General features: G+C 30.6%; 1 protein-coding gene across 2 annotated transcripts; it reads right to left on the bottom strand.

Annotated features, from left to right (window-relative positions):
• Positions 1-1,164: 1,164 nt before the first annotated feature.
• On the bottom strand, positions 1,165-6,374 carry LOC107908025 (prolyl-tRNA synthetase associated domain-containing protein 1). Of its 2 annotated transcripts, none has more exons than XM_041088460.1 (12): positions 6,220-6,374; positions 5,423-5,482; positions 5,277-5,330; positions 5,181-5,194; positions 4,915-4,999; positions 4,407-4,456; positions 3,586-3,668; positions 3,007-3,077; positions 2,766-2,919; positions 1,879-2,021; positions 1,699-1,797; positions 1,165-1,507 (listed from the first exon to the last, which is right to left on the bottom strand). In XM_041088460.1, the coding sequence occupies exons 1-12, from the start codon at positions 6,256-6,258 to the stop codon at positions 1,436-1,438; spliced, it is 924 nt and encodes a 307-aa protein (XP_040944394.1). In that variant the 5' UTR covers positions 6,259-6,374; the 3' UTR covers positions 1,165-1,435. The 2 variants fall into 2 exon arrangements, with proteins under 2 accessions (XP_040944394.1, XP_040944393.1); XM_041088459.1 differs by having other exon boundaries at positions 4,915-4,991; positions 5,134-5,194; positions 6,220-6,373.
• Between the last annotated feature and the right edge of the window lie 10,055 nt (positions 6,375-16,429).

The following is a 16,429-nucleotide window of genomic DNA, read 5'->3' as shown; positions in this document are numbered from 1 at the left end:
ATAAATATTATGATATTATTTTTCCATGTATCATTACTCCTACGCTCTAATACCAATTTAAATATTTTATATAAATCTAAATATATTCCTCCTTGAACAACATTTCTTTTATTTAAATCATCTATTCTATGTGGAATTGGTTGAGTAGATGATTCTCCTAGATATTCAAGTTTTATGTCATTTGTAGCAATATTTTCTATTTTATTACCTAAAATTCTAGCTGTATTTTCAACTTTTTCAAAATCTTTATTAAAAAATTTCAGATAATCATATTTTTGAAGATCTGACTCTATTTTTCTTTTTTCATAAGGATTTGTTTGATCAGTATCCATAGGTTTTGATATTTTTATATTTTCATCTTCATCTGTCGAAGTATTTTCTTTAATACTAGAGAATGATTAACAGAAATCCCATTAGTTACTAAAGATATAAATACCCTTAAGTTAAATATATACATTTAGTAACAATAATGATAACTATTAGAGCTTTATTTAGAAAAGGTCATGATATACCTATAATAGTAGTTCTGTTAGATAAAAGATTTGAAAATCCAATAAAATCACTTATTGGAAGAATTCAATCAAACTTACATACAGGTGTAATAGAATTTAAAGTTAAACCAAATTACTTTATATCTATTACAGAACCTCTAATAGAAGAGTGTTTATGTTTAATAATTCAGACAAAAAATTCTGAAATCAATGATTTAACAAAAGATCTAGCAATAAGTTGAACTTCTATCAATGAATATACAAAGTAGAAATAAAAGAGATTAATAATAAAATTATTGAGCTCTTTGAACCTAATAAATTTACTATAAAAATACAACTACAATTATTACATCTAAGAGATCTATCAATACCAAAAGACTAGATGATAGAGAAAATAAGTAGCGCAAGTACTTCTAAACCTGTAAGTACTATAGAATACATGCCGTCTGGTAATAAATTATATTTTAAAAATACTGCTATAATAAATACAAATGAGAAACCTAAGCAGCACCTACCATGGCTTGCCACTCTCTAATCCTATTATATATTTTATACTGCAGGATCTCTAAAATCTCGAAATGCTGCATAAACAGCCTATTCATCTATTTCAAGTACATTGGATGCACCTTCAAACAATCAATTTTCCAGGAAAATAGCATGGCAATTATCAAAATCAAATAAATGGCAGTTAAATAGCCATATGATTCTAAAAAACAGGGGTATACATAGTTTCAATTAAATGTATCTGAACAATACAAGCAATTTTATATGATTCTAAAAACATGGGCATGCATAGTTTCGATTAAATGTCTAAATGCAGATAAAAATACATAATAAAAAGAACGCCATGATGAAAATTCTGTGTCTGATTGTTGTTTTTCAGCTTAGAAATCGTATTCTGGTAAGGAAAACGGTCCAAGGGAGATAAACAGTCATAAATAAGATCAAAGACGCTTGGGCTGATAGTGAGTACCGGCATAAAACCCTTCTGTGTATGCCGTGTTCTTGAATATTGTCTGCAATGGAAGCCCATCATTTCTGTTAGAATAAACTTGAAAACTAAAATAAACAGGGCACTTGTGGGTCGAAGCCAAACAAAAAACTATTAGAAACCTGAACAGTTTCTTTAGGTTTATTCAAAAGAATCACCAAGAGTTATATACTAAATAATGAAGGAAATATTTAACTGTTACTGCATAATACTTACAGCGAGATTCTTTAGATCTTCTCTAAGACATTTTTTAATATTATTCGCTACTTCAGCTCCTAATTGTCCACCATGTCGCTTGATGGAATCTTCGGAAATCTGCATTCAGTTCATAAGTCTAAGGGGGGAAAATAAAGAAAGAAGAATATCAGGTTGACAGAAGTATTAGAATTAGCTTACTTCTGATAGCAGTAACGTAGATGTTCTATCCAGAAGCTCTTCCACAAATTTCCCAGCATCTGTGGAAGGAATCAATGGTCGAACACCATTGACAGATTTCTCCTTAACATTTTGCACAGCATTAGATGGCTTATCAGCTTTTGCTACATAGAGAGAAGAGAAAGGGTTATATTGTTTAGACCAAATTAATTCCTACATCACCATGTAGGTAATCAACAGCAGAGCTAGAAACTCAATTATCATGCAAACAACATTACAGTTCTTCTCGAATTTCTGATACCAAAAATATTGTTTTTTATTAACAGATGAAATGACAATCAGTGTTAATCCAGACAAGAAACAGATTCCTAATGTAAGATTGGCACCATTGTTTTGCAACCATTGACATTAAATCACCACCTCGATCAAAAGAAAAATAAAATTCACTTAACCTTGACAAACTGTCAACAAAGCCCATTACCGCTAGCTAGATGCAAAATTTTGTCATATTTATCACAACCTTAAATTGAAACTATTAAATTCAGCATCGTAAGTTGAAACTATAAAATTCAGCATCTTTGTGCCCAAGTTGTGCGACACAATAAAATGATTAGTATAAAAGCTACAGCTATAAGAACAAATGGTAGGCTAATCCTTGGAACCCAAAACAGGTGTTGGTCTCAGGATCAAATAGAAACAGGGGAATGGTGATCTAGACTTCAAGCATGTCAAATTCTTAAAACAATGTCAACAATTCATTTAAATGAAGCAATAGATAAAACTTAGTTTTGATTTTCTTGAAACATTACAATAGGAACAAATTTTAGGAAGTTGTAACTTGGGCAAGAAAGTGAGAATCTTACAGTAGAAAACAGAGTGGTAAATGACAATTCTTATGGATAAATTACCTGTAACTGCTGTAGAATTATTACCAGCACTAGGATGATTTCCAGATGAATCTTGTGAAGGAGTTTTCTCGGGAAGATCAGGCAGAACTGTCGAACCCGATGGAACTAAAGAAGCTCGATCGGGAGGTTGATCTTTCCCTACAGGAGGGTTAGCCTACCAACAGTAAATCGATATTAGATTAGCTGAATTGACAAGTCATTACCAGTGACATGGGACACATCAAGGAAAAAGTAAAATCACCTCCAGATCAATATAAGTTGGGTCTCGCCCAATTGATTTAAGAAACTTGTCAAGACCAAAGGCATTAAGAGCTGGAAATAAATTATTGGGAGTTAGTTTAAACAGATACCGAAAAGATAAAGGTTCTGACACCAAGGTATATAGAGCTATAACGACTAAGTTTCCTCATTGATTTTCAGTTATATTAAGCCAAAGCCTAGTAAGTCAGTCCCTTTTTTCCATCATAAGAGTTCTATGCCTGAGTAACCCAAATTGCATACACCATGACACATAGCATTCATACTTGAAACAAATAATTGATAGGAAGAACTAAAAATGGGACGCTAAGAATCGAATTGATGGTTCAGCGTAACCAGCATTTTTGCTTTTGTCCATATAAAAAGGAAATAGGTTAAAACAATGCTAAAGCATAAGATATTTACTTCTCAACATATTCCATCTTGAAATAATCACCTACAGCCACTCCATTCATTTTAGGTAACAAAATAAAGCATGGAACTGAATACGAAAAACAAGGACGTGAATATATCTTTCTGCAAAAAGGTGCAAAAAAAGGTGTATATATGTTTTCCAACTTACAGATTGACATGTCATTGGAAAGTGGGTGAAAGATGCAACACTCTTGAGTTTTGAATCCTTTATCCAACAATAGCGAGACATGACTTTAAATGGAAAAAAAAAGGGAACAGAAAATTAACACTAGAAATACAACGAAGAAAACCGCCAAAAAAACAAATCTTTACAGATAAACTATTAAGCACAGAATCCATAATAGAGAGATGAGAGAAAGGGGAAGGAGAAGGAGAAAGAAGGGAGAAGAAACTGCACTAGAATTTAGGCCTAATGATCACTAACACTAGAGTCATCTTCCATTGCAGAAGGTTTTGCAGTGCTCGATACATTATTTTTCTTTTCTTTTCACATTGGCACAGCCACTTTCATGCACACAAAAATGCAAAAAGAAAAAAGATCAAATTGGGTAAGAGGCCCTTGTACTATGCATTTTTTCAGATTTAATCCCTCTACTATAATTGATCATTTATATCGCTCTACTTCTCAAAATGTGTATTTTCAGTCCTATGGCTATTTTTTTTTTTTTGTTAATTCCATAGCTTATTTTTTAAAACATGTGACATTGTCATTTTTGTACAATTAGACAAATTTTGTACATTTAAAGAAGACAAAAAAAGTGATTAAATCCACCAAAAAAGTATAATACAAGGACTTTCTATACAATTTGGCAAAGGAAAAAGCTACAAAAGCTTCAAGGACTTCCCTTCTAATACATAAGCCAACAGAATTTACTTAAATGCAAGATCCTAGGAAGATAATTCTCCATGTACAATTCAGCATTAAAATGAATGTAAATTCAAAGCTTGAAGGAAATAAAACTTAAATACCTTGCAGATTCATTTACTAGAGCAAATGGAGTAACACATCCAAGTGGCACCTTAAAAAAAAAAGAAAACAGAAGCAACATAAAATAATGAAATGCAAATACATATAACAATCATTATTGAAAGGGGGGGAGGGCGTGGAAACAAAAGTAACAATATAAAATAGTGAACTATAATCTTCTAATCATATATTTGGCAATCATTAATATGCATAAACATTGATTACCAAATTTATTTACCTTCTAAGGGTGGGTTCGGATGGGTGATTGGGTGCGGTGCGGTGCGTTTAGTTTACTTTTTGTCTCACGCTATAGTATCGCTACAATGTCTAATCTCACCGCCACCGCTGTTTTTACACTAACCGCAGGTAAACGCACCGCCCATCCAAACTCATCCTAAGAAAAGAAGTAGCTTGTCATTTTTTCTTTAACTATATCCATATATTAATAATAACATGACCTCCAAAAATTTGGTAACAAACAAGTGTAAAAAAACTTATATATTCACCCACCTTAAGTATCTCACCCAATGCCTCTTCTGGAGCCATTCTTAGACCACCTTTTCCTAAACCAAGCCTCTGAGATAAAACTGCACAGCTTTGAAAGCCACGTGAAACTCACATTAACATCTCAAAGTTACTTCAAAATTTCCATATTGAGACCAACATGTGAGACCAATAAACTATTTCCATGCATTATACAAAAAATAAAGCAGGAAAGAAAGTATGTACCTTTCATATCTACTTTCGTATCTGCAAGGGCAGACACAACATAGTACCTATGTTTTTTGTCCTGCATGGATAACCATTTGCAATCACTGAGAAAGTTACAAACAATCCATCAGAAACAATGCCAATATTCATTCGGTGTATACCTTCAAGAACAGATTTTTGCTCAGTGCACCTCCCACATTCCCAACATATTTTGCCTGATGAGAAGAAAAATTTTAGAATCCATGAAATGCATGAGTTTGTCTACTCAAAAGGGACTAATCAGCTAAGTTTAGCACTCTTCTTTTACCTGAGCTTCGACAGTCAAAACAACAGGATGTTCATACTGGGAAAAATCAATTTGAAGCTCCTGAAAAAAATCCAATGCACATACCAGTCACTAGAGATGCAAAAGAAGAAAAGCTACCATAAACTGAAGCAAGGCCATAAATTCTTGAATTCAATCATAACCAGATACAAACAGAGAAATAGTGCTGAATCAAAACTATATAATTAGAAGGATTGCAATCAATGGTGAATTGCCATGGGAGTCACGGGCCATTTTGGAAACATCTTGCGTGAGTGTGTGCGCTAAACTAAATTAACTTGTTACCACCACCCCCCCCCCCAAAAAAAATGTATATATTTATTATTATTTTTGTTTATAATTTAATTTTGTGCATTATAAATTTAAATTGTTATCTGTCACCTTGTGTTCTTCTATTTTCATCTTTAAGATCACAGCTTTAAGCTATTGGTCAAACTACATACTTAGTTTCCTAATTGGCCCCCAAAATCAAATGGCAAGATCGGCCACTGGTTACAATTCACAATATTTCCACCAATTCATAGTGTAAATATTTATAAAAGTTCATAATTTTAGCAGAGAAAACCATATTGTAACAGCCTAATTTGTGTTTTGACACTTTATTTGCTCCATTCTTACCCTGAAAATAAATGAATTTAAATAAAAATAATGAAAACCCAAATCACAATTGTAGTTTAAATAATGAATCATTTCCCAAAAACTGAATGGATATTGCGAATTAGATACTAACTGTGCAAAGATTAGAACTAAAAGCTATCCAGAAATCAAAAAGAGGAAACCTTTAAACGAGCAAGCAGCTGATCCTTGGAATAAACCATTGTTTCTGTGTCGAAGCTGAAGACTGAAGTTAAGGAGATAAAAGCAAACAATATAGAAATCAGCGATGAGTTTGGAATAGGTTTATTTGGTACTGAAGTACTGAGGTGGATTGTGGTTTGGGCTTAAACTCGTTGGATCATTTACAGAAACTCCGTTGCACTGGGCCTACAGTGCGATCTCAATTTAAGGTAAATTTTGTTCTCACTCAAATAAAACTCACCCGTATTTGGTAGAATGGAGCAACTTTTTTCTTAACTTGTTAAGGGATCTTAGTTGATTTACTATATTCTTGTTTCAAGGTTCATAATCACCCATGTCTTGAAACAAATACCAACACTCTAATCTTCATTAATTATGATAGGGACGAGTTGGTAGTACAAACACAATGAACTATATAATGGTCTTCATGTTGATCAAAGATCCGTATACGATGCAGTTATCAAATTTGCTTATAACACTTCTAGATGCTTCATTTTTTTTTGTATTCAAGTGGTGGCACAGAGAAAACATATTTATGGAGGACAATCACTACTCGACTAAGGTCTGAGGGTAAAATTGTTGCATTATGGTGGATGAACAACACATTCAATACTTAAGATCCCATTGAAATTAAGCAATAACTCTCATTGCGATGTTAAGTAAGGTACATCAGCAGCTGAACTACTAAGGAAGACAAGTCTGAATAAATGGGATGAAGCACCAATGGCTGATATACATGTTGTAGGATATTCTGCGATGCAATGATCATTCATCAGAAAACAAGTTATTCGATGGGGTAACTATGTTGTTGGGAGGGGATTTCAGACAAATATTACATGTTCCTTGGGGCAGGCGCAGTGGTATTATTTCAACTTCTATATTACCAAGTCCCTAATATGGGATCACTGTGACCTTTTCCAATTAACCATAAACATGTGATTTCATATGAATTCAACAACTTCTTCTATCTCTGCTTTCAATAAGTGGCCGTTGAATTTGGTGATGGTAAATTACCTACTATCAAACATGATGGGGATGACATGTCGCAAATAATTCCACATGGATCTGGTTCATTTTGTGACATTGTTGAATCCACTTATCCCAATTTGGAAAAAAACTTCAACCTTTATAAAGGATAGGGCTATCTCGTCACCGTCTAATAAGGTTGGTGTTAGTTCTAGGCAATTTTAAGAACTAAGTGAAGACAAAATCTCACCTGTTTCAAGAAATATTGAACAACAATTTGTATTATATCCTCCTAAATTCCCAACCATAAAATTGAGTTGAAAGTTGGTGTTTCGATAATGCTTCTTATAAATATAAACCAAAGTCTTGGACTATATAATGACACCAGGTTGATTGTAACAAAATTGGGCTCACCATTGATTGAAGCAGAGAGATACTCATATTCAAATGCAAATTTGTCCATCTTATATAAAATGACCATTCACGAAGATAGTTTCCCATAAAGATATGTTCTGCAATGATCATAAAAAAAAGTCAAGGGTAGACATTCAAACATGTTGGAGTTTGGCTGTCATGTATGGTTCTAAATTTCTTTTAGAAAGTAATCGTATGTCACATTCTTATACTAACAATGTCGTATACGCAAAAGTTTTTGATCAAAAACATTATAAAACAAATACATATCAATTAATTAATTAATTACACTTATATTCGTATGACTGTTTATTATTTTTTCTATTTTTTTTCAAAGGATATGATGCAGAGCTACAACTTCATTCGCTAACTTGCAGCTGTAGACGAGATTTGGAAATGGAAGGCGACAAGATAATGAATTCATTGGCATTGGATTGATAATATTAGATGAAAATGTAAGTAAAAAATAATTAATTAACTTATTTTATCTATACTTCATCCTTATTAATTAAATTATCTTTAAAATTTCTAATTTTTTCTGTTAATTACAGAATGATCATATTGATGGGTTTTGGTGCCCTTAGTATAGTATATTCATCAAATTATAATTGTAATTTTTCGAATAGATTGGTTTAGATGAAATTCCATTATACATTAATATCATTTGTATATATGTCTTTAATAGTTTTTGCATGCAAAGCAAAATGTAAGCAAATATTGACTCATTTAATATTTAACTAATATTAACTTGCATTATGTGGTCGAATCATAATGTGGAAGACAATTTATATTAGTAGATAATCTAAACAATCCATAGCCTAATTGAAACTGAGAAAATTGATTGAAAGACTATTATGTCGCCTATTAAGTCCGATTGGGGAGATATCTTATCTTGGGTATCAGAGCGGATAACTCCTAGAAGATAGAGACAGATGTCATTGTCTCGACTGAAATACATTAAACATGACCCAAGTTGAATTTATCCCAACTCCGTTTATGGATTTATTCACTTGTGACGTTTATAGTATGACATATCTTATTCCTAAGTGGATGATGAACCATGCATGTATGACTCGTATACTTTGATGTAAATGTAAGCTCAAGTTCAAATATATAAGTAATTGAAACCTGGTAAGTTACATATATGACTTTTGCATGATATAGCATCATTCCACAACAGTGAAATTCATAGTCCAATAAAGGGTAAATAATATTCTTTCATTGATATTACATGATTGATGAAAAAGGAATCTGGCCATGGGTCATTTGTCATAAGACAAATGATTTAATTATTATATATTAGTAATTAACTTTTTCAAATTGGAAGATCTAATGGAACCATGAGATACAATAAGACCATATTGGGAGAACGGATTTTATCCCAGAGAGATTAATGATATCTTATGATGGTAACACACTTATGACAAAATCATCGGACAAGCACTTAGTTAGGGGTGAGCAAAACTCGATTCAACTTGATAAAATCATTTTTTTAAAAAATTTTGAGTTAATCGAATTGAGTTATTTGAGTTATTCGAGTCAACTCGAGTAAGTAATTCATTTTTTCAAGTTCAAGTAGAGTTGAATTTTACAAATTGAATAACTCGAATAATTCAAATAACAGATTGATGTAATTACCCCTTTAGTCCCTATTGATTTCGAAAATGAGCAATTTGGTCTCTCTCGACAAAAATAAATCAAAATAATTTTCAAATTTTCAAAATATTTATAAAAAATCCAAATTTCATATTTTTTTAAATATAAAAAATTAAAAATTCTAAAATTTTTTTAAAGAATATATGGAAAAATTAATTTTTTAAAAAAATTCAAAATAATAATTTTAAGGATCTAAACAAGTAAATTACCTATTCAAGTTTATCATTCTAAGTTATTTTAGTTTTCTCTTATTTTTCTTTGAAAGAGTTTTAAAATATATGTGGTTTCAAATTTATGTGCTCTAACATGGAAATAGTTACCTTGTAATAAAATTTTAATTTAACTCGAATAATTTCACTCGATCAACTTGACTCGAATTTTATTTCGTTCGACTCGATTTGAAAATTTCAAATCGAGTTACGATGTTGAAATGAGACTCATCTACTCAACTAAATCAAAATTTTTTCACTCGATTTGACTCGATTTGATCGAACGCTCACCCCTACACTTAATAAAGTAGCTTCCGTAATGATATATAATAAGGGAGAGTTCAGTTATGGTACTATAGTGGAATGACTCTATAATTAAATAAGTTGTAATTAATAGGTAAAAAGTAGGAACTTAATTACAAATGATTTGAGCCCTAGTTATATATGTGCAATCAATCCCTCCGCTAGCTCGAGATAACCCGAAACGAATTGCATATAGAATGAACGAATTTTGGAATGAATAAAAACAATAAGTAAGAGAAATAGATCACATATATCACTATCTGCAGTGAATACGTTTTCTCACTAAGTACATAAAATAATTCAGAAAATAATTTAATTTCTTCAAATTATTATTAAATAATTGAAGTTCAAATTGAGAATTAAATTAATTTGTCATCATAGATTTGTTGAATAAGACAATTAAATTAAGTTTCCCCATGGATTCTAGTACAATAAAGTTTCTATTACTTTAATGGAATTAGAATTGAGTTGAAAAACAAGTTTAGTTAAGTTAATTCATTAATTAATTAATATTTTGGGTAATAAAAAATAGCTATTGGATTGGATAAATTATAAGTGTTGGATAAAAATTCGAATAACACATATAATTAGACCCAATATATAAAAAGCCCATATAGGCTCGAATAATATAAGGGATGGCAAACCCTAGCGTATACTAGGGCATGCCACTGCCCCCTAGTTCTACTCCAAGTCGAACAAAACTCTTGTATTGTTTTTCAATAAATAGGAATTATGAGTTAACCTAGACATACACTTTTGAGCACCAATATTCTGTCGAAAAATAGTGGTGATTATTTTAAGAATGAATTCTATTTTTCACAATAATACTCATAGTTTCCAGTTTATAGAGAGAATTAACTTTCTTACTTAAATAAAGTTTCTATTCATTGTATTGATTCAATTTATTTTGAGCCCACACTTAAAGCGATTTGGGGTTCGAGGATAGCAGAGAAGATTGAATGATTGAATGTTGGAAAAATAGGTTAAGAAAATGTTTTTACAATTACATCGTAAGATTTAAAATTTTCAAAACCAAGGAATTTTATGATATTTATAGTAATAAACCCCAACTAAATATTACCTGTGCTTTGTGCGAGACGATTTTAAGTCAACCCTAGCTTTCAACTGAACAACCTTCTTCGCTATCATCGTACAACGAATTGTGTCGAGTGTGGGCTTGAGCAACACGAGCTAAATCATAAAAAGTAAATGAATTAATTACTTTCAATAGGAAAATAGTTTCTCTCTATAAAAACTAGTAAGGATCGTAATTCCAAAAAAATAAAATTCATTCTTAGTCAATAAATTCTCACTATTTGTTGGTAGAATAACAATAAATGTAATATTTCTGAAGTGTGTTTTTAGGTCAATCGGTGCTTTCTATTGATAGAGGGAAGTACAAGAGTTCTGGTTGAATAAAAACTTGATAAATAATATTATTTAATAGAAAACACTCTCCTAGTCTAATTAAGAGAGACGGGGGCAACACATCCTTTTATTTTCCCTTAGGGTTGTCTCCCCTCACATCACATGAGGGATAAATTGTGCCTATCATGTACTGGGTTGAATTATATGTGATTCTTGAACTTTTAACCCATCAGTTTATAATTTAAACTAACCCAATATTTATTTTTTTCCCCAACATAAATATTATCTATTCAATTAATTAAATTAACTAAATCAATTTCTTAATTAAATAATTTTCTCAACCAAATTCTAGTTCCGTTAAAGTTATAACAACTTTATCGTAATAGAATCTATGTGTAAATATATTTAATTTCCTTACTTAATAGATTCATAATGGCTAATTAATTTAATTTAATTTTCAAACTTTAATTATTTAATTATAATTAATTAAATAATAATTCGAAAAAATTTAAATTAATACTCAAGTCATTTCTATACTTAGTGAGAAAATACATTTACTGCGAATACGATTCATTTCTCTTACTTCATTGTTTCCATTCATTTAGTTCTACTTGAAATTCATTTCTGGTTTCAATGAGTTAGTGAAGGGATTGATTGAAGATATATAATTAGGGTTCAAATAATTTGTAATTAAATTTCAGCTTTTCAACTATTAATTATAAACATATTTAGCCACAGAGTCATTCCACTAAAATATCGTGACTAAGCTCTCGCTTATTATATACCATTACAAAAGCTACTTAATAAGTGCTCATTCAATGACCTAGTCATAAGTGTGTTACTCTTATAGGATATCATTAATCTTTTTGGGATAAATATGTTCTCCCAATATGATCCTATTTTATCTATCGTAACCATTACATCTTCCTTTATGAAAAATCAATTACTATCAAATAGTAATCAAGTCATTTAACACAAAGGCAAATGACTAGTAGCCATGTTTACTTTCCATCTATCATGTAATGCTGATGAGAGGATACCATTTACCCTTTAGTTGGGCTCTGAAGTTCACTATTGTGGAACGATGCTACATGTAATACCCTGAAAATTTCTACAGTAAGGAAAGTAAGATAATATCTCTGATATAGTAAAATAAGAAAATAAAGTGCTAAAAAGGGGTAATTTTGAGTTATGGCAATATTGGGAAGTATATTATAACATATTAATTCAAGAAAGGATTAAATCGCAAAAGTGAGAAAAGTTTTGTTATCCAAGAGTAAATACTCAAAAGTTAAGGGGTTAAAGTGTAAATATGAAAAAGTTGAAGGACCAATGGTGTAAATATTTTAAGGGTGGAATAATCTAGAAACTAAGAAAAATGGATGGATTGGGACCAAATTGAAAAAGGTGAAGAAGTTTGAGGGACTAAATCACAATTTTACCAAATTAAGTGGTGACTCAAGGATGGAATTTTAAAAGATCATTAGGGGCAAAATGGTCAATTAGAAGAGAGAGAAATCTAGAAGATAATGATGATGTTGGAGATATTTTAGATTAATAAATAAATAAATAAATATTAGTTTATTAATATTTTAATTTGATTTTTTTTCAATGATATTATTTTATTATTATTAATTTATCTAGTATATATATGTGTGGAAAGAAGGATGAAAAGCCAGTCATTCCCCCCATTTTTGCATGCATTAACGTGAGAAGAAGAGGGAAAGAAAGAAAGCTTTGTTTTCTTTACAATTTGGTCCTTTCACCAAAAATCCACCATTTTCACTTAGAAATCAAAGGAATTTCCATAGCCACCAAGAGATAAAATTGACAAGGAGACTATGGGGAGCTAGAATATCAAGTTAGATTCAAGAAATAGGGGCTGGAGGAGAGAGAAAATCAAGTTAAAGATTGAAGTCAATTAAGCAAGGTAAGAACATCATGATTTCAATATACTTTTGAGTTTGATATTATTGAAAAAGTATGAGATTGATATTAATGTAGGGTTTTATTATATAAGGTTATAAGTTCTTGATATGTTAGTGAAGAGAAAATAAGAGAAAGTGTTGAGAAATAGTGTAGAGAAGGAAAATAAGAGTGTTATAGACTTAGTAATCAACATTTTACACTAAAATAGTTTTGAAACAGCAGCAGTAGTCTAACTTTGAAAATCTACCAAAAATTGTATAAATTGAATTAGAGGATGAAAAAAATATGAAATTAAAGCTTATTGAGTCTAGTTTCTCATAGAAGAAACGGTGTAAGCAATGAAATTGTAAATTATGAGATAAAATAGGTTTTGTGAGATGAGGTCAGAATAATTTCGTGTTCCCCTGTTCTGACTTTGGAAAATCATCAAAAATTGGGGAAAAATAATTAGAGTCTTAAATTTATATGTTTAAATCCTTAAAGAGTATATTTTCAATAAAAACAAACGGTAACATCATTTGCATTCTGTATGAAGAGATAATTAAATTTTAGTGAAGAAGGGTCGGAACTGTCGGACAGCAGAACAGGGATTATATTAGAGAATAAACTGTACTTATTGGCTAAATCAAAAATTCTGAAAATTTTATGGTAAGAATATATGTGAATCTAGTTTCATATAAAATTTACGGATCTCAATTTGGAGTTCTGTATCTTAAGATATAAATAATTTAGTGACTATGACTCAAGTGGACAGCTTTGAATGAATATAAATAAATGTGAAATTATAGATTATACTACATATAAGCATGTTATATATACTAAGGATGTGGAATGGAGAGGAGGAGGAGGAAAATATATGATTACTCAAATAGCATGAATTTTCATTAAAAATGGCCAATTTACATGTTTTAGGTTCAGGGACTAAATTGAACAAATGTGAAACTTTAAGGGTAAATTTGTAAAAATGTCAAAAAGTGACCAAATTGCATGAAATGAATTGTTTTATTATTTAAATTACTTAATTGAATGAAATATTAATTTAGATCAAGATTGGGTGGAAATTCGAGAAAAATAGAAATTTTCTAAAATGTCCCTGAATTTTGGTATTTCTGCAATTTAGCCTGATAAGTTCGTATGAACTATATTTTGTATAATTTTAATTGAACTGAATGCTATTTGGTAATGAACATTATATATAGGTGTCTGTTTTATTGTTGAAATTGAATTATTATTAGTAATATGTATAATTATTAGATGTTTTGAAATGATTATCGGAAGCTCGATTGGGTTGAAAGCTTGTGGGAGATATATCACATTATCTATTGGTTCTATCAGTAATTTTGGATGATTTGATTTTAGTTATAATGACTTGTATAGTTAAATTGGTTAATGTTAACTTATAAATGTTCTGATTTTGATTGGTTATAAATATGAATGCTTGATGAAATGAAATGTCTGAAAATTAATTTGTAAACTCCGGTAATGCTCTATAACCCTATTCTGGAGAAGGATATGGGTTAGGGGTGTTACACTACATACTGCAGAAGTCGTATACTCAATGTACCAGCTTTCAGTTCTTTATCTATTTGAACTTAGGCTTTCACTTACATCGAAGCATCACTTACATCAAAGCATACGAGTCAAATGTGAGTGAGTCATCATTTTCTTTTCAACAGACTTGGCATTAAAAACATTCTACCATACTGGAAGAATCCAGGCCTATGAAAGACCCTCCCACTGTGATGAAACTCCCTATGCTACTAATCATTTGCTGGTCTACTATTAGGAGTTGGATTCGGAACCGTTAATGAATGACTTTGTGTATTTCCCAAAATTTTCTTGAGTACTTATTTACTAAAATGTTTAAAATCGTTTATGTAATTCTCTTCAAGGAAGGTAGCATGAGTTGACACTATAATTGTTTGCTCTTTTGGGTTTTAAAATGAATCACCCTTTGTTCTTTTAGGATATCCCACAAACATGTACAATTTTGTCAATAAATCCAACTTCCTCGTGTCTTTGTCCAATACATGGCTGGTCATTCCCAAATCTTAAAATGCTTTTGTAATACCCCATACTTGACCCGGCCATCGGGTCTAAGTTATAGGATATCACATTCGTTATCGGAGCAATTACAATCAACTATATTCCAATACCATCATTAAACATTCATATACGAGTATTACATGCATCAAACACAATAAATAATTATTTCCAAGTCAAACACGAGATTACGAAAGCTCAATACCATCTCGAGGTCAAATAAGAACCAAAATGCAATGTTTTCAAACCATAACAGGTGAATGTCATGACTTCCAGGGCTTGGTGTCACATTTTTTTTATAGTTATTTATTTATGCATTCTATACATTTTCTTAATAAATATATATGATATGATTTAGAAACAAACTCTTTTTAATAGGAAGATGAATACAATAAACTGGAGAACATTATTGATCAGTTATCCTCTCGAATTTATATCTTCCAATTGTAATAAACTAATTTCAACTTCAGACTTAAAAGCAATAAGTTCACTATTTTATGGATGCACAAAGTTTCTTATAATGAAGAATCAAAATTTGTTCTTGAATTAATATGTGCATACAATAACAACTTGTACACTTTTCATTGACTATTTTAAATATTTAGAACCCCCAAATGTTAATGCTTTACATATTCTTTTATAAATCCTAACCTCAATCTATGAAGAAATGAAAAGTTCAGTCAGGGTGAAGCTAAAATAATTTTTTAAGGGTCGAAATTAAATTGTAATTTTTACAATAGTAAAAATGCAATTTTTAAAAGATTAAATCAAAATTTTATCATTTTTATGAGGGACAAAATGCAATTTTACCTTTACTAATTTAAAATTTTAAAGGGCTAAAATAAAAAACTTTCCATTTTAAGGAGACTGGGTAAGGTACTACGAAAGGAAGTTGATCATGGATTATCAATAAGCCTAGAATTGATTCTTCCTGGGTCAATGCCCAAGCGGTTAATGGGGACTGACTGTAAATTCGTTGGCAATATGTCTACGCTGGTTCAAATCTAGCTCGGCCCAATAATTTTTTGATCCGCCATAACCTAAAATGTCCATTTTTTTTGTATTTTGTTTTCTCGAAAAGCCAAACAAAAAAATTAGGGAAGAATAAAAAAGTCCAATTTGTGATATATCCATCCCTACTACTATTTGTTTTTTATTTTGTTATATTTATTTAGTTGTTCCCATAAATTATGACCTTGATAACGCTCTAGATTCATATCAGAATCATTATATAGAAAGTTTAATGAAAAGAAAAAGAGTAAATTAACAAAAAAGAAGATTCTTTTTTATTTTCATTTTTAAA

This window comes from Gossypium hirsutum, chromosome D02 (genome assembly GCF_007990345.1).
Source record: "Gossypium hirsutum isolate 1008001.06 chromosome D02, Gossypium_hirsutum_v2.1, whole genome shotgun sequence".
Taxonomy (NCBI): Eukaryota; Viridiplantae; Streptophyta; class Magnoliopsida; order Malvales; family Malvaceae; genus Gossypium; species Gossypium hirsutum.
This window is presented reverse-complemented; position numbering and strand designations above follow the sequence as displayed.

Bases quoted from the DNA above. Each gene is read 5' to 3' on its own strand.
- LOC107908025 (XM_041088459.1), bottom strand. From the start codon at position 6,258: ATGGTTTATTCCAAGGATCAGCTGCTTGCTCGTTTAAAG. The intron at 5,483-6,219 runs GTTTCCTCTTTT...GATTTTTTTCAG, and splicing joins AGCTGCTTGCTCGTTTAAAG to GAGCTTCAAATTGATTTTTC. The intron at 2,920-3,006 runs GTGATTTTACTT...TACTGTTGGTAG, and splicing joins CAACTTATATTGATCTGGAG to GCTAACCCTCCTGTAGGGAA.